We start from the raw sequence: 19,344 nt of genomic DNA, 5'->3' as shown, positions 1-19,344 counted from the left end.
GGAACACAGAGCTCTCTGCTGAATCACGAGCACAGTGCTCTCAGCTGACATCTCTGTCCATTTTAAGAACTGTCCAGAGTAGGAGAAAATTCCCATAGCAAACATATGCTTCTCTGGACAGTTCCTAAAATGGACAGAGATGTCAGCAGAGAGCTCTGTGTTAATGATGTCAGCAGAGAGCACTGTGTTTCAAAAAGAAAATAATTTTCTCTGTAGTATTCAGCAGCTAATAAGTACTGGAAGGATTAAGATGTTTTAATAGAAGTAATTTACAAATCTGTTTAACTTTCTGGCACTAGTTGATTAAAAAAAAAAAAACCTTGGAGGCATTGGAACCTCCTGCAGAATGACAAAGTATTCAGCGAACTACTGCCAAAAATACCAACATTCATACTCAGAAAAAATAAAAACATAGGAAATAATATAGCACCAACAGTCAAAAACCCTAAAAAAAAACCAGCAAAAAGTTTTACCACAAACAATTCCATCTGTGACCAAAAAATCGGTTTCTTCCCTTGCCGCCACTGTTCAGCTTGTATAGCTATGGATAATAAAACTCCAATATTTTTTATATGGGCGGGGCGGCCGCCGAGGCTCTCCAGGGATGTACTGTTTCGATGCAAAAGAGCAGGGGCGGTCCCTGATTGCAGAGCCAATTACTTAGCAGCATCATTGGCAAGGTTTCTGGACTTCCTCCACGGCCGCTACGCTAAGCGATGGGTGGGACTTGAGCTGACCGGCACTAAGTCTGAAATACTCACCTTTCCCTGGCTACCTTCAGGCTCCCTGGCCGCAACGACATGCAACGCATTGCCATGGGTTTCCAGGGAAATGTACATGACCATACGCAAATACCTGACGGGTACAAAGATTCTACCACCGAATGGGCCGCTTGTGCCCATCATGAACAACCCTTTGTTCCCGCCCGGTATTGACTGCCCCACCTTTCTGGGCATGCCCAACCACTCGACCTTAACCCTCCTTCGTCGGTATGAGGACCTAGTGCCAGAAACTCTCCGCACGCCGTCCAGGTACCTACAATACTTACAATTACATCACTTTGTGATGTCTGAGGGCAGACAACTGAACCTGGATAGACCCCTTCTCCCCTTTGAGCTCCTGTGCATTTCCTCCTCCCCGGTTCCCAGGGCGGTCTCCCGAATTTATGGCATTCTCCTCGATGAGCACGAACTCTGACCTCCGAGATTTGTGGGGTCCTGGGAGGGGGAATTGGGTATGACCTTTGCCCAACCCGACTGGACTACAGCCTTTCAGATGTGTCATAAACTCTCAATCTCTTGTAGGGCTCAGAAAACCAACTATAAGATCCTGACCAGATGGTATAGGGTTCCCGTAGTTCTCCATAGAATGTTTCCACAGGTTTCCGATCTTTGCTGGAGGTGTGGGAGGGACAGGGGACCATGGCACATGTTTGGTGGTCCTGGCCTTCCCTTAACCACTTAAGGACCTAGGGCGTATCGATACGCCTTGACGTCCTGGTACTTAAGGACCCAGGGCATATCCATACGCCCGTGGGAATTTCGGTCCCCGCCGCGCGCCGGGCGGGGACCGGGCCGGGGTGACTGCTGATATCAATCAGCAGGCACCCCGTGCAAATGCCCAGGGGGGTCATCAGCCCCCCCCCCCCGTCAGCGATCGGCGCAAATCGCAAGTGAATGCACACTTGCGATTTGCGCCGATTACGGGTCATACGGGTCTATTGTGACCCGGTGACCCGGAAAAGAAGGGGTATCGCGGTTGTCTAAGACACCCACAATCCCCCTGTAGGCATAGGAGTGAGGTGGCAGGGTTGCCACCCCTCCTATCCCTGCTATTGGTCTGCTATTGATCGTCAGAGGCGACGGCCAAAAGCAGACCGGGGGTGGGGGGGTTAACTTTCGTTTTCCCCGTCCTGCCCACCCACAATAGGCGGGGCAGAACGGGGAACCGAAGGGGACCGAGCGCCGACGTCCACTTACCGATCCGGAGGCTGCGGCGACGTTGATCGGCGGGCGGCGTCACGTGCGTCTGAAGAGGACGGCTGCCGGGATCCTACGGAAGCCGGTAAGTTGATCTGGAGGGCTACAGTATGAGACAGTGGTCCCTAACTGTAGCCCTCCAGATGTTGCAAAACTACAACTCCCAGCATGCCCAGACAGCTGTTTGGGCATGCTGGAATATGTAGTTTTGCAACAGCTGGAGGGCTGCAGTTTGAGACCACTATACAGTGGTCTCTAAACTATATCCCTCCAGATGTTGCAAAACTACAACTCCTAGCATGCCCACATAGCTGTTTGTTGTCTGGGCATGCTGGGAGTTGTAGTTTTGCAACATCTGGAGGTCCACAGTTTGGAGATCACTGTGCAGTGGTCTAAAAACTGTAGCTCTCTAGATGTTGCAAAACTGCAATTCCCAGCATGCCCAGAAAGCAAACAGCTGTCTCGGCATGCTGGGAGTTGTAGTTGGGTACCTCCAGCTGTTGCATAACTACATCTCCCAGCATGCCCTTCGTTGATTGGTACATGCTGGGAGTTGTAGTTTTGCAACAGCTGGAGGCACACTGGTTGGAAAATATTGAGTTAGGTAACAGAACCTAACTGAAGGTTTTCCAACCAGTGTGCCTCCAGCTGTTACAAAAGTACAACTCCCAGCATGCACGGTCTGTCAGTACATGCTGGGAGTTGTAGTTTTGAAACAGCTGGAGGTTTGCCCCCCCCATGTGAACGTACAGGGTACATTCACACGGGCGGGTTTACAGTAAATTTCCTGCTTCAAGTTTGGGCTGCGGCAAATTTTTCGCCGCAGCGCAAACTCCTAGCGGGAAATTCACCGTAACACTGTGAATGTACCCTAAAAATACTACACTACACTAACACATAATAAAGGGTTAAACACTACATATACACCCCCTTACACTGTCCCGCCCCCCCCCCCCAATAAACAATTTAAAACATCTTGTACCGCAGGGTTTCCAAAACGGAGCCTCCAGATGTTGCAAAACAACAACTCCCAGCATTTCTGGACAGCCACTGACTGTCCAGGCATGCTGGGAGTTTAGCAACAGCTGGAGGCACCCTGTTTGGGAATCACTGGCGTAGAATACCCCTATGTCCACCCCTATGCAATCCCTAATTTAGTCCTCAAATGCGCATGGTGCTCTCTTACTTCGGAGCCCTGTCGTATTTCAAGGAAACTGTTTAGGGCCACATATGGGGTATCGCCGTACTCGGGAGAAATTGCACTACAAATTTTGGGGTCTTTTTTTCCTTTTACCGCTTGGGAAAAGGAAAAGTTGGGGGCTACACCAGCCTGTTAGTGTAAAAAAATAAAAAAATTTACACTAACATGCTGGTGTTGCCCCATACTTTTTATTTCCACAAGCGGTAAAAGGAAAAAATGACCCCCAAAATTTGTAACGCAATTTCTCCTGAGTACGGAAATACCCCATATGTGGGCGTGAAATGCTCTGTGGGCACACAACAAGGCTCAGGAGTGAGAGCGCACCAAGTACATTTGAGGCCTAAATTGGTGATTTGCACAGGGGTGGCTGATTTTACAGCGGTTCTGACAAACGCAAAAAAAAAAAAAAAATACCCACATGTGACCCCATTTTGGAAACTACACCCCTCACCGAACGTAACAAGGGGTATAGTGAGCCTGAACACCCCACAGGTGTTTGACGAATTTTCATTAAAGTTGGATGGGAAAATGAAAAAAAAATTATTTTTTCACTAAAATGCTGGTGTTACCCTAAATTTTTCATTTTCACAAGGGAAAATAGGAAAAAAGCCCCCCAAATTTGTAACCCCATCTCTTCTGAGTAAGAACATACCCCATATGTGAATTTAAAGTGCTCTGCAGGCGAACTACAATGCTCAGAAGAGAAGGAGCGCCATTGGGATTTTGTAGAGAAAATTTGTCCGGCATTGAAGGCCACATGTGTTTACAAAGCCCCCATAGAGCCAGAACAATGGACCCCCGACACATGTGACCCCATTTTGGAAACTACACCTCTCACGTAATGTAATAAGGGGTACATTGAGAATTTACGCCCCACAGGTGTCTGACAGATTTTTGGAACAGTGGTCCGTAAAAATGAAAAATTAAATTTTTCATTTGCACAGCCCACTGTTCCAAAGATCTGTGGGGTGTAAATACTCACTGCACCCCTTATTAAATTCTGTGAGGGGTGTAGTTTCCAAAATGGGGTCACATGTGGGGGGGTCCACTGTACTGGCACCACGGGGGGCTTTGTAAACGCACCTGGCCCCTGACTACCATTCCAAACTAATTCTCTTTCCAAAAGCTCAATGGCGCTCCTCCTCTTCTGAGCATTGTAGTTCGCCAGCAGAGCATTTTACGTCCTAACATGAGGTATTTCCATACTCAGAAGAAATGGGGTTACAAATTTTGGGGGTTATTTTCTCCTATTACCCCTTGTAAAAATGTAAAATTTTGGGGAAAAACAGCATTTTAGTTAAAAAAAAAAAAAATTTCATTTACACATCCAACTTTAACGAAAAGTCGTCAAACACCTGTGGGGTGTAAAGGCTCAGCGGACCCCTTGTTACGTTCCTTGAGGGGTGTAGTTTCCAAAATAGTATGCCATGTGGGTATTTTTTGCTGTTCTGGCACCACAGGGGCTTCCTAAATGCAACATGCCCCCAAAAAACCATTTCAGCAAAAGTTGCTTTCAAAAAGCCAAATGTGACTCCTTCTCTTCTGAGCATTGTAGTTCGCCCGCAAAGCATTTTACGTCCTAACATGGGGTATTTCCATACTCAGAAGAGATGGGGTTACAAATTTGGGGGGGGGGCATTTTCTCCCATTACCCTTTGTAAAAATGGTAATTTTTCTCCCATTAACCTTTGTAAAAAAAAATTTCATTTACACATCCAACTTTAACGAAAAGTCGTCAAACACCTGTGGGGTGTTAAGGCTCACTGGACCCCTTGTTACGTGCCTTGAGGGGTCTAGTTTCCAAAATAGTATGCCATGTCAGGGTTTTCTGCTGTTCTGGCACCATAGGGGTTTCCTAAATGTGACATGCCCCCCAAAAACCATTTCAACAAAATTCCCTCTCCAAAATCCCATTGTCGCTCCTTCCCTTCTGAGCCCTCTAGTGCACCCGCCGAACACTTGACATACACATATGAGGTATTTCCTTACTCGAGAGAAATTGGGTTACAAATTTTGGGGGGATTTTTCATCTATTACCCCTTGTAAAAGTTCAAAAACTGGGTCTACAAGAACATGCGAGTGTAAAAAATGAAGATTTTGAATTTTCTCCTTCACTTTGCTGCTATTCCTTTGAAACACCTAAAGGGTTAACACACTTACTGAATGTCATTTTGAATACTTTGAGGGGTGCAGTTTTTATAATGGGGTCATTTGTGGGGTATTTCTAATATGAAGGCCCTTCAAATCCACTTCAAAACTGAACTGGTCCCTGAAAAATTCCGATTTTGAAAATTTTGTGAAAAATTGGAAAATTGCTGCTGAACTTTGAAGCCCTCTGGTGTCTTCCAAAAGTAAAAACACGTCAATTTTATGATGCAAACATAAAGTAGACATATTGTATATGTGAATCAATATATCATTTATTTGGAATATCCATTTTCCTTATAAGCAGAGAGCTTCAAAGTTAAAAAAATGCAAAATTTCAATTTTTTCATCAAATTTTGGAATTTTTCACCAAGAAATGATGCAAGTATCGACAAAATTTTACCACTAACATAAAGTAGAATATGTCACGAAAAAACAATCTCGGAATCAGAATGAAAGGTAAAAGCATCCCAGAGTTATTAATGCTTGAAGTGACAGTGGTCAGATGATCAAAAAATGGCCGGGTCCTTAAGGTATATTTGGGCTGGGTCCTTAAGGGGTTAATCATTTCTGGTCGGTGGTCCTGTCCCGTATCTTCCAAATCATGGAGTACAATATCTTAACGACCCAAAGGTCCTCCTGTTGACTATTCACCCTAGCTCTAGGAGATCCCCAGCTAAGACACTAGCACACTTTCTCCTGATGGCGGCTAGGACTGTAATACCCAGACCCTGAAAGGAAACGTGCCCCCCATCGATTACTGAATGGTATAAAGAAATTCATTTTATCAACCGCATGGAGGAACTTATGGCTGATTCCTCCGGTGCTTCCGCTAGGTACATTGTCGTGTGGCAGCCATGGCTTGTTTTTACCAAAACCTCTCTCTATCGCACTGACTGAACCTTCCTAAGTGTGGTGGACCTCTCCCCTGGCTCTATACTCACCATTTTATAGCGGATGTGCAAACGATGTGATGTCGGACGAGTCGATCGGTGGCGTTCAGGTTTGTGGTTCCTGTTGTTTTTGTTCTGTTTTTCTTCCTCATTCACTCCCCCACCCCCAACCCACCCATCCTTCCTTACCCAAAGTTGTATCTCCGATGTTCTCCCCACCCACCTTTTCCTCACTCCTCTCGATGCCCCGTCTCTTCCCCCTTCTCACCACCAACCCGCCCCACCCCTGCAACGCCCCCTCCCTTACCCGCTCTCTTTCCACCTCCTCTCTATACTGCCAGTCTTGCCATTTGCCCCCATATGGTCCCCCCCTCTCCCCCCCCCACTTCTCCACATCTTTCTCCGAATCACTCTGTCTCCTCCAGTAATGGTACATGGCGATTCGTTGTTTACAGGGACTTGATACTATACCATTGACATTGCCTTCTTGTGATTGTAATTACATAATTCACCCTGGTATTGCCTATCTTCTAACATATTGCTTCATTGTCATTTATTGCTCCGTTGGTCTGGAGTCACTGTGATTCTATTTTGTATGACTTCCCTGTTTTCTTATAATAAAAAAAAATTTTGAATAGGAAAACTCCAATATTTACGGTTCATGATAGGGCAAATACAATGGAAAAGAAAATTACACATCATATAAATTGCAAGACCCAGGGAGTTATATATGTGATACGCTGCCCCTGTGATAAAACCTACGTTGACCGCACAAAAAGGACATTATCAAAAAGAATTGGAGAACACATGTATAATATAAATAAAGGATTCGAAGGACATCCCTTATCCAAGCATTTTAAAGACAAAAATAAATCTTTAATCAAGGGAGCTGTATTTTTTGATTTAGAGAAAATCACACCACATTGGAGGGGCAGCGATTATATAGCCCAGATGTCACGGGCAGAAAGCCGTTGGGATTTTCGAGCTAGATACGCTTGCCCCCCCCCAAGGTTTGAACATGGACATGGAAATTTTTGGCTTCTATTAATTTCTCAACACAGATTGCCCAAACAGAAATATACTGTCATTTAAAACATCATGGTAATATTAAGGCAGTGCAGGAATTGATTGTACTCACCATCGAGGTCCGGAATCCCATAAAAAGCAGGAGGAGACCAGGCACGTCATCCCAGATGAGGGAAGTCGAATACTTTCGAAACGCGTCGGAATTGTGTCCTCCTCTGCTACCTGTAGTAACGTCACTGGCAGAGACTGTGGATTCACCGGAATCCACTGGAATCCAGCGGAAAAGACAACGGTAGAGACGCCACCGGCCGGGGCTGTCTCCCGTTCCCTCCCGATATCCTCACATCAGACCCTGCACACTGCTACCTATCGAACGGATACTGAAGGAAATACATGCATCTTCTGGAGCGGTTAATCACAGAAAAAACAAGGTACAACTGTAATCTGTAGTAACATACACTGTACCCGAGCCAATTTCTTTTAGTGAATACCTAACTCCTTGTGACTACTACTGTCCAGAATACAAACATGCATTAATACCTGCCATATTGCTCTGCCCGCAGCACACTGCACCTTACCACTGGTGGTTTACAGCACGTTGCACTTTCATTGTATCCCTTGTGACCATCGGACCAACATACCATGGGTAACAATCTTGGAGAAGTCATAGCACGTCCTATCTCTAGTTATCTATGACTAATATACATACACCTCTACAGTTTACCTACAGCACGTCGCACTTTACCTGCAGCACGTCGCATTTGAATGTCAAAACCTTGTGACCATCGGACTAACACATCTCCCACAAATAAGAGGTAATTCTATAAAATTACAGATAATCGTTTTTTTGTGTGCTTTTTTTTATGCAATAGCTGAAACTCAAAAACTAATATTCACAAATTTTTTCCAGATATTGCCTATGCTGAACATCTATCAAAATCCTGTACTATCCTGTTATTCTTTAAATATCCTGTAAATAAAAACAGGTAATTTATTATATCATAATACAATCCCCTTTAGCGTTGATTTTTATTATTTTAGACTATTGACAATTGCAGTATGAGAATACAACTACAATTGTGGTTAACACAATGCCAAAATATGATGGAAATGTATCCTGCATCATGTAACTAAGAACTCCCTCGAGAATATACGACAGCGAATAGGGAAAAAAATTAAGAAATATGCGCAGATGCTCTTTTAGGTTAAGAATAATAAATTATCCAATCTGCTTTAGTATTCCGATTTTCCAGAACATAAATAAGATGTTATATACGGGTTCTAAGTTGTGTAAAACTCTTATTCCACTTACATTGGTACATAATTAGCCGCTGATTTTTTTGCTTTCCAGGCCCCCTAGTGGACACCATCTGCAGTTCACAAATTGTGAATTCAGTAGAGTTAAAATAACAGACATGGTCGCACATCTACATCTTGCACAGTGATCTAAGGCTTCTCAGCAAAATGTATTAAAAGGGTGCTCCAGTGGAAACCTTTCTTTTTTTTTTATCAACTGGTGCCAGAAAGTTAAACAGATTTATAAATTATTTCTATAAAAAAATCTTAATCCTTACAGTACTTATTAGCTGCTGTATACTTTTCTTTTTGGATTTTTTTTCTGTCATGACCACAGTGCTCTCTGCTGACACCTCTGTCCATTTTAGGAACTGTCCAGAGCAGCATATGTTTGCTATGGGTATTTTCTGGTATTTTCTACTCTGGACAGTTCCTGACTTGGACAGAGGTGTCAGCAGAGAGCACTAAGTCGTGACAGAAAAGAAATCCAAAAATAAAAAAGAATTTCATTCTGACATCACTCGGGGGCGGAGCCGTGACGTCACAATGTTCACAATGCTGCCCCGTGATCGACAGTAATCAGACCCGGAGCGAACACGCTCAAGGGTCTGATTATAATGGGGTGCGGCGTGCAAGATCACGGGGGTCCCCAGCGGCGGGACCCCCGCGATCAGACATCTTATCCCCTATCCTTTGGATAGGGGATAAGATGTCTAAGCGCCAGAGTACCCCTTTAAATCTACAGCAAACCCAAGAATAAATTATTTGTAGAACAAAATTGGAAAAAACACCACAATTTATATTTATTATATTTTTTCTTTGGGGGCTATATGAAAATTTTTTTGCACCATAATCTGTAGTTCTCATCTGCTGTACCATTTTGTTTTGATGTTTTTTTTTTTTTTTTTACATTTACGCCATTCACCATATGGTTTATTACCTTTAATAGTTTGTACATTTCCACATGGGATCCTTCCACATATGTAATTTTTTTTTAAAATAAAGTTTATTCACAGAAGCATACAGTACAAACATATGAACAAAGAAGTACAAGAGTCATCGGTGAAATGGTGTACAGTCATATCTTTAGATACTTAGGACATTTGACTCTATCACAGCTATCACGCCCCCTCCCGTAGGCTTGCATTGAGGGGCGGAGCGTGACGTCACACGGGGGCGGAGGCATGACATCACACGCCGCCGGCCGTGTGGTCGCCGGTAATCAGACCCGGAGCAAACACGCTCTGGGGACTGATTACAAACAGGGTGCCGTGTGCAAGATCCCGGGGGTCCCCAGCGGCGGGACTCCCGCGATCAGGCATCTTATCCCCTATCCTTTGGATATTGGATAAGATGTGTAAGCACCGGAGTACCCCTTTAAATGCATATGTCGCTTTATGTAGTGCCTGCCAATGTATTTAACTTCAGTTGGGAACTGGGAGTGGAGCCATCCACAGCTAGCAAAGCCTTCTGCATATATGTTTGTAAATCTTGGTCATCAATATGGCTAGACCATTTAACAAGTTCCTTTGCCGACGCTCCCTTTAACACTACATCCCTGATGTTTGCATAGATGAGCAAAAGGGAGCGCTGTCTATTAAAGGACCCCACCAATGTGTCAAAACTCCCAGGTTTCTCTACTGTACTGTACTGTACTGTATTGTGAATACATAAGCTACGCGTTTCTGGTCCGAACCGGACCCTTCGTCAGGCAAGGTATATGTGACAGGATAGCACAGTGCAGTTTAAATACACTCTGTACGTGGTTGTAATGTGGATGTATTTTTTACATAGCTTACATCACGTTAATCTTTGATACAATGTTGCAGACTAGGGTTCTATCTATACTGGAAACAGTGTCTACATTGCATTTACAACAGTGCACATAATACTCTGTATCTAACACAGTGCGCATAAAAAGGAAGTTTTCATTTCAATTTGTTTTTATCTAATTTTCTAGTTCATAGTTGTCCTCTTATATTTCTCTTCTATTTGAATGTAAATAAGCGTGTTTTTAAAAGGAATTTTGTGTTTTTTATTTTTTGACCTATCAGTACTGGTTCAGGTGAAACAGCTGGAGAGCCGGTCTGATTACGGTGGTCACGTTGAGTATTGCAGAATGTCTTAATTGATGTGACCTTTACAACCACGTACTGAGTGTATTTAAACTGCACTGTGCTATCCTGTCACATATACCTTGCCTGACGAAGGGTCCGGTTCGGACCAGAAACGCGTAGTTTATGTATTCACAATAAAGCCTCTGAAAGGAATGCGGATGTGTTCCGGATTTTCTTAATATCCAGAGTTCCGGCGCCAAATTTCGTCCATATTTTCTTCCAATACCTGCTATTACGTTACACTGGGACAGCGTGCCTGCTACCAGAGGACTGAGGCTGCGGACCTGGGAATTGTTACCATACCACGCTTTTTAGGTGTTGTGCCCTGAGCGCAACGCCCTCCGGTGAGTTTAACCTTGAATACGTGTAAACTTAATTTTTAAACGTTCTTCACTAGGGGCGCAATTTCCCTCTTTCTTTTTTCCTCTCTCTTTATGTTTGACTACATGGACGGAAGCTACTTGTGGCAAGGAGGATCTACTACCCAGATACAGTAATTGGCATTTGTCTACATTTACTTTGTACCCCGAAAATGTTCCAAACATCTTTAGAGTTTCAAAGACGCTGTGCAATTGTGTGTCTGGCTGACATATATAGTAGCGTGTCCTCTGCAGAACATGTAAGGCTGATTTCAGTAGTCCCAACCTTAATGCCCTGATAGACAGGGAATTGTAAAAAGTATTGCGCTAGAGGCTCTAGTGCCAGGTTGAAAAGAAGGGGTGAGAGTGGGCACCCTGCCTTGTACCCTGTTGGAGAGGAAATGGATCAGAGAGATGGCCAGGCAAGTGAATTCTGGACATGGGATTATTATACAAAGCTTTCAAAAACAGTCCAAAGGGGCCCACTATGCCTGCTCTCATTAAAACCATATCCAGCCAGGTCCAATCAACATCATCAAACGCTTTTTCTGCATCTAAAGCCAACAATGCCGGGGATACCTGGATGGAATATGGTTGTGCAGTCACAGCTCCCTGCACTGCCAAAACTGTTCATAGATTACAAACCACCACCCTACCCTTCATAAAACCCACTGGTGGGGCCCAATTAATTTAGGTAATAAGGAGACTAATCTGTCTGCCAATAGCTTAGAAATCAGTTTTATATCTACATTTATTAGAGATATGGGATGATACGCCCCTGGTAGAGAGGGGTCTTTCCCTTCTTTAGGTAAGACTTTAATATGGGCCATATTGCCCGATTGAGGGAGAAGCCCTGTAGAAAGGATGTTTGTATAGACTGCCTGGAGAGTCGGGCTGATTTTTTCATTAAGAAATTTAAAAACTCCCAATTACCCATCGGGGCCGGGCGCTTTATGGTTCTTAAGGTTTTTGATCCCCCGAAGATACCTCTTCAATAGTATCAGGAGCGTTGAGGATAGCATTATCTTCCTCCGATAAAGACGGCAGGGATAAGTTTTTAAGGAAGTTACTTTCTGCTACCACATCTAAATGTTGTTTATCATATAGTGACTGGTAAAACTGTTTAAAGATATCAGCTATTTCTTTTGGTCATGTACTCAGAGTGCCCGACCTGTCTCTCATTGGTCTAATAGGAACTATAGGCCTTTGCCATGTTTGCCAATAGTCTACCCAACTTGTTGCCAAACTTATAAAAGTCAGCCGCAAAACTGCCTCCTGGGAAGTCTCAAATGAGCGCTGAGCCTGTATCCAGGTTTCTTTCATTATTTCCGATGGCGAGGTGAGAAAGGCAGCGTAAGCCTGTCGTAGTGTGTTGGATGCTGCAGAATATTTCTCCCTTGCCAAATTTTTATGATAAGTGCTGTGAGCAATTATTTTTCCTCTCAAGACCGCTTTACCCATGGTGGAGTACAGATGTAGACCTTGAGAGAGAAACCTGTAAAACCAATATAACCAAGAACAGAAAATAAACTGGCCATAGAGCCATAGCGAGATAATCAGACCCAGGACCTCTGAATAGCCAGTGGGTCCTCGCATACCCACAACCTCAAACTTGTATAGGCATACCTCATCTTACTGAAGGAACAGGCCACGGCCATGAGTGTCCCTACAGACTGATCTAGTGATAGCACAAGGCTAGAAAACAGGAAGGGTTAAATAAAAGAAGAAGAAAAAGGAGAAGGGGGGGGGGGGGAATGCAGAACTTACAGGTAATAAAGAAAATAAAAAGAAGAGGAAGAAGAACAATAAAATAACAGTCCCATCCAGTAAGCTACACATTATAAAGGATTTGTCAGTGGAATAAATCTTCGCTAGTTGGTCACAGTATCAGTGCTGTGGAGTCGGACGAAATTTTGGGTACCTGGAGTCGGAGTCAGCAAACAATGCACCGACTCCGACTCCTACTAAATTTAGATTGGAATAAAAATAAAGAAAAGCAAGTTTAAATATCCCAATTCACAAAAAGTTATAATTAATGACTTCTCTACTGTAAGAATATAGACCAATGCATGCACTGCCTCACGTAACCGCAAAACGAACACGTTAAGTGACCGTGAAGAAGCATGCTTTTCATGTGCTTCACTATATGGAACGCAATGCACAATTAGGAGCGTGCCATACAGGGAACCCATGGGTAACCTAGCCTCTCACTGATAAGGGAATAAGTAAATATGTTTTTTGCAGGACTAGAGACACTTGTATAAGTGAAGGGAATGGAGGGTCAATAGTTCAAGACTGAAGCTGTAAACCATTGGAAAAACTGCTGCCATTCAGCTAAGGCTTTAAAAACTTGTAAACTCCGATTGTTAACTTAAACATTAAACATGACTATGGGATTCTACTAGGGAAATCATGTTTTATAATAAATTCCCCTTCCTGGATCCTCCCACTGCCCTATCTTCAGTAGCAGATCAGCACATAAAAAGGAGTAGGCAGCAGCTTCTGCCCAACTACCTCTCTCTGCTAGAAGAGCTTCGAAGAACTTGGTGGAACAGCTTCTTGGGTTCAACTGTAAGTGTTTATAAATACATTCGCATATTAATACATGTCACGGTTCGGCAGGCTGGAGGTGGATCCTCTGTGTCAGAGAGGGTTTGGCGTGGACCGTGTCGGTGGACCGGTTCTAAGTAGCTACTGGTTTTCACCAGAGCCCGCCGCAAAGCGGGATGGTCTTGCAGCGGCGGTAGCAACCAGGTCGTATCCACCGGCAACGGCTCAACCTCTCTGACTGCTGAGATAGGCATGGTACAAGGGATAAGGCAAGAGCAAGGTCGGACGTAGCAGAAGGTCAGGGCAGGCAGCAAGGATCGTAGTCAGGGGCAACGGCAGGAGGTCTGGAACACAGGCTAGGAACACTCAAGGAAAGGCTTTCTCTGGCACAAGGGCAACAAGATCCGGCGAGGGAGTGCAGGGGAAGTGAGGTATAAGTAGGGAGTGCACAGGTGGAAACTAATCAGGGAGATTGGACCAGGCACCATCATTGGTGCACTGGCCCTTTAAATTGCAGAGACCAGGCGCGCGCGCGCCCTAAGGAGCGGGGCCGCGCGCACAGGGACAACACAGACGGGGAACGGGTCAGGTACGGGGACCGAGATGCGCATCGCGAGCGGGCGCGTCCCGCATCGCGAATCGCATCCCGGCTGGGAGCAATATCGCAGCGCACCCGGTCAGCAGGTCTGACCGGAGCGCTGCGAATTAAAGAACGCTGCGAGCGCTTCGGGGAGGAGCGGAGACCCGGAGCGCTCAGCGTAACAGTACCCCCCCCCCCCTTGGGTCTCCCCCTCTTCTTGGAGCCTGAGAACCTGAGGATAAGACTTTTGTCCAGGATGTTGTCCTCAGGTTCCCAAGATCTCTCCTCTGAGCACTCAACTACAAAGGGTCCAAGATAACGTGGTCCCAGATTAAAACTGGGGACACGGAAGCGGATATACTTGGTGGAGAGCCACACAAAAACAGGAGGAGTTCTTCTTTTTTCTTCGGCAAGCTTCTTCACCCGGGATGAGGCTAGTATGAGGGATTTTAGAGTCTTTTTTCCAGATGGTGGCGAAGCCCCGGGAAACCACATCAACAGCGGGCACACAAGAAGGTGTGGGGGTGGGGAGGGAGGGAAGAGGGTCAAGCTTGGCACGGGGCAGAGTGTTAACAGGACGGGGGCTGTGAGGAGTAGACACAGCATAGTCCAGATAGGCCTTGGGGAGACCAGGTAAAGGGGGAGACACAGAGGTTTGACTGACGGGACTGGGAGCAGACGTGAGGCATTTTCTGTGGCAAGAAGCACCCCAGCTCATGATCTCCCCGGTGGTCCAGACAAGGGTAGAGGAGTGGCGTTGGAGCCATGGCAGACCGAGGAGGACTTCAGAGGAGCATTTGGGCAAAACAAAAAGTTCCATGCTCAAGAGCAGGGGTTCTGTGCGGTAACGCACAGTGCAGTATAGAAGTAAATCTTCTTTCTTTCTGCGGCGAGTCCTCTCTTCAGGGGTCAGGCGAGACCGATCCACTTGCATAGCCTCCTCGGCGGGAGGCACAGGGGTGGATTGCAAAGGATACTGTGAGAGAGGTGCTCCGAGCGGTGTGGCACATGGCAGGGCCTTCCCAGGCAGGAGACCACGGCAGAGTCTAGAGTCCCCATCAAATTTGTCCGGCAGGGACAAGCAGGGGTTAGGAGCGGCCGATCGCTGCGGAGGAGTTGCAGGAGCCGGCGGAGGAGATGGTTGTTGCTGTTGCAGCTGCTGTGTCTGTGACTGAAGTTGCTGTATCTGCGGCAGCAGCTGCTGTATCTGTGAATGAAGTTGCTGTGTCACGGTGGTCAAGTATGCCAGCTGGTGATTTCGTTGGGTGATCATTAGGGATTGCTGGGCAATCACCGTGGAAATGTCGGCAAGACTTGACAGCGGCACCTCAGCAGAATCCATGCTGAGAGGGTTTGGCGTGGACCGTGTCGGTGGACCGGTTCTAAGTAGCTACTGGTTTTCACCAGAGCCCGCCGCAAAGCGGGATGGTCTTGCAGCGGCGGTAGCAACCAGGTCGTATCCACCGGCAACGGCTCAACCTCTCTGACTGCTGAGATAGGCATGGTACAAGGGATAAGGCAAGAGCAAGGTCGGACGTAGCAGAAGGTCAGGGCAGGCAGCAAGGATCGTAGTCAGGGGCAACGGCAGGAGGTCTGGAACACAGGCTAGGAACACTCAAGGAAAGGCTTTCTCTGGCACAAGGGCAACAAGATCCGGCGAGGGAGTGCAGGGGAAGTGAGGTATAAGTAGGGAGTGCACAGGTGGAAACTAATCAGGGAGATTGGACCAGGCACCATCATTGGTGCACTGGCCCTTTAAATTGCAGAGACCCGGCGCGCGCGCGCCCTAAGGAGCGGGGCCGCGCGCACAGGGACAACACAGACGGGGAACGGGTCAGGTACGGGGACCGAGATGCGCATCGCGAGCGGGCGCGTCCCGCATCGCGAATCGCATCCCGGCTGGGAGCAATATCGCAGCGCACCCGGTCAGCAGGTCTGACCGGAGCGCTGCGAATTAAAGAATGCTGCGAGCGCTTCGGGGAGGAGCGGAGACCCGGAGCGCTCAGCGTAACAATACAGAGGAGCCGGAGTCGGAAGTACAAAAAACTGCAGAGTCGGAACATTTATCTACCGACTCCACAGCCCTGCACAGTATGAGACTGCTAATATAAGTGTAATAAAATCCTAACAGCAGGGTAACACGTAGATAGTATTACATGCGTTACAGTCAGAGATCATCGTTCCAGTCACTCCGAGAGCGATATTGGTAAAGAGATGAAAGGGATATGCATGGCCGTGCATAACAGCATAGCGTCCTCCATCTAATCTGGGAGTTGATCCATATGGCCAGAAAGGCACAAGGGGGTCCAACAAAAATTTGTAGCAGAGCAGCCCTGAGGAAGATAGAACCGGGGAACAAAAAAAACTAAAGTCATAGTCCAGAGAGCTGATGCGTGGACAGAAAACTACAGTCAGTCTCCAGAGATAGCAAAAAGCTTAGGTCAGAGAAAAGTCAGGACGATGTCATACTCACTCCATGGCGACAGTTGGTAATGGCGGGCTCTTATGGCGTCTGCGTTTGTTCTTCTCATTCGCGGCATTCGCTTCCACTACTGCCAATAGCTGTGGGGTTGCCTGGGCATCCTCTAAAGTGCGAAATGTTTCAGTGGAGCCATCAGCCTTGAAAATACGAAGTGTCGCTGGATATTGCAGAACAAACTTGCATTGCTGGGCTACAAGTTGAGAGCATATAGGAGAGAATGCTTTGCATCTTTTAGCTACCTCAGCTAAAGTCATTGAATAGCAGGACACGGTGACCCCGTATAATCAATGGCAAGGTCAATTTCTTGTATGTTGTCAGAAGAAGCGCCTTATATGTATAGTTCAGGTATTTTGCGATGACCTGTCTCGGTCTTGTTTCAGCCGAAGGAGAAGTGGTGGTATTCTGAGACCGCAAAGGCCCCAACCTGTGAGCCCTCTCCACTGTATAACGATCAGATAAGCCCAGCGCTTGCGGTAAGTCTTCAGCGCAGATGGTAAATAGTAGATGCCCGGGGATGTTTTCAGGCAGCCCTACTAGTCTGATATTGGTTGGCAGCAATTTTCCAAGTCATCTGTTTTGTCCTGCAGTGTTTTAGTAAATCGCAGCGACTTGGAGTTGTTGTTTCATCACCATTATTTCTTCCTCAGCTACACTAAGCCACCCTTCCAGGTCGGCCAGCTGGCTGGTATGTAACAAGATCTCCCCTTGTACTGTGGAAAGCGTGGAGGTTATGTATGGTGGAATCAAGTTGCTGTTTAATGTCCGGCAGAAGCAGCTTGGCCGCTTCTGCGGCTAGAAGCATGGCCAATGCTTTGAAAGAGATCGAGAGCCCTGTTATAAGGATATCTTCCGAGTACTGTGACAATAGGACTGGTGCTCCCATTTGCAGCGCAGGGGTACTCGGCATAGAGTCCTCAGTAGTGGCGCGAACCCCTGCCATCTTGCCCACGCCTGCCTCCCCCAATGGCAGTGAAGAAGTTCTCACTCGCTGACCTTGTCCATCCCCGCTCCAGGAAAAAACGGTCCATTCGGTCATCCAGACTTTAAGATACCCAACAGGATTGAGTAGAATCTCAAAGGTTGCAGATTAGAGCGGCGGGGAGCAGGTGTAAGGAAGGGGCAGGACAGAGCTCTGTCTTTGCCCTTCTCACATTCACATGCCGGAACCCATACATTTTTTGTTGTTGTTTACATTATTTTATTTTGAAAAATGAGAAAAGGGGGGTGATTCAAACTTTTATTAGGGGAGGGGGCTTACTCATATTTATTAAAGGGGTACTCCATTGGAAAACATTTTCTTTTAAATCAACTGGTGCCAGAAAGTTAAACAGATTCATAAATTACTTCTATAAAAAAATCTTAATCCTTCCAGTACTTATCAGCTGCTAAAGAAGTTATTTTATTTTTTAATTTCCTTTCTGTCTGACCACAGTGCTCTCTGCTGACACCTCTGTCCATGTCAGGAACTATCCAGAGCAAAAGAGGTTTGCTATAGGGATTTGCTCCTGCTCTGGACAGTTCCTAAAATGGACAGAGGTGTCAGCAGACAGCACTGTGGTCAGGCAGAAAGGAAATTCAAAAAGAAAAGAACTTCCTGTGGAGCATACAGCAGCTGATAAGTACTGGAAGGGGTAAGGTTTTTTAAAGGAAATCTGTCACCAGTGTCCCCTGCACTAACCTGGACAGATAGTGCAGGTGACACTGATGACAACGGTACTTACCATGTCCCATTCCGTGACGGGGATCTCCATTAAGCTTCAGCTCCGGCCCAGCTTGTGGCACGGGCGGAGCTTAGTGACGTCACCGCTGCTGCAAGACCCATCAGAGAGCAGCAGCGGCTCGGGGCATGGGCAGAGCTTAGTGACGTCACCACTGCTGCTCGCTGCTGGGTCCTGCTACTAGAGAACAGCAGCTGGGATGTCACTAAGCTTCACCTGTGCCCCATGTCAGGCCGGAGCTGAAGCTTATCAGAGAAAATTACCGGAGATCCCCGCAACGGAACGGGACAAGGTAAGTACCGTTGTCATCAGTGTCACCTGAGGTACTGACAGGTTAGTGCAGGTGACACTGGTGACAGATTTCCTTTAAATAGAAGTAATTTACAAATCTGTTTAACTTTCTGGCACCAGTTGATTTTGTTTTCCAGTGGAGTACCCCTTTAACACCTTCTTCCCACTATTTTTAAGTCCCCATAGGGGACTATTACATGTAATCATTTGATTGCATACACTGATCAATGCCGTCCTATAGCACAACATTGATCATTGTTATTGGCACTCCATTGCTCCAGCCTGCCAAAGCACCCTGGAGAAGCAAAAAATAACTGAATAAAATAATATAAACAAAAATAAACATAAACATATGTGGTATCGTCGCATGCGAAAATGGCCACACTAATAAACGCTAAACATAAAAAATACCAAAGATCGAAATTGCTGATTTTTGGTCACTTCATGTACCAGAAATAAAAATGAAAAAGCAGAGGGAAGTGAGGTAAGGCACAGTGGAGGACTTATAGTCCAGAGTGGGTGCACAAGCTCCAGGGGTCCGACTCAAGATCCCAGATATTGAAGAAATACGGAAGAAGCGGCACTCCAGGGATTGTAATCCAAATAAGATAGTTTTATTCACCCATCAGTGAGATGCAACGTTTCGATCCACAATCCGGATCTGCTTGATAAAGATCCGGATTGTGGATCGAAACGTTGCATCTCAC

At 46.0% G+C, this 19,344-nt stretch overlaps 2 protein-coding genes across 2 annotated transcripts in view; one reads left to right on the top strand and one right to left on the bottom strand.

Moving 5' to 3' along the window:
• The window catches only part of GSS (glutathione synthetase), a 175,590-nt gene that overhangs the window by 88,532 nt on the left and 67,714 nt on the right, over positions 1-19,344 (top strand). The window contains exon 2 of the mRNA XM_056549302.1: positions 8,155-8,230. Within this exon, the coding sequence (XP_056405277.1) occupies positions 8,155-8,230 (76 nt within the window). The remainder of the gene's footprint in view (positions 1-8,154; positions 8,231-19,344) is intronic.
• Positions 1-19,344, bottom strand: part of MYH7B (myosin heavy chain 7B) — a 207,982-nt gene that overhangs the window by 180,698 nt on the left and 7,940 nt on the right. The gene's annotated exons all lie outside the window — the stretch shown is intronic.

Source organism: Hyla sarda, chromosome 12, assembly GCF_029499605.1.
Source record: "Hyla sarda isolate aHylSar1 chromosome 12, aHylSar1.hap1, whole genome shotgun sequence".
Classification (NCBI taxonomy): Eukaryota; Metazoa; Chordata; class Amphibia; order Anura; family Hylidae; genus Hyla; species Hyla sarda.
Note: the sequence above shows the minus strand (reverse complement) of the source record. Positions and strands in the feature narration are given on the sequence as shown.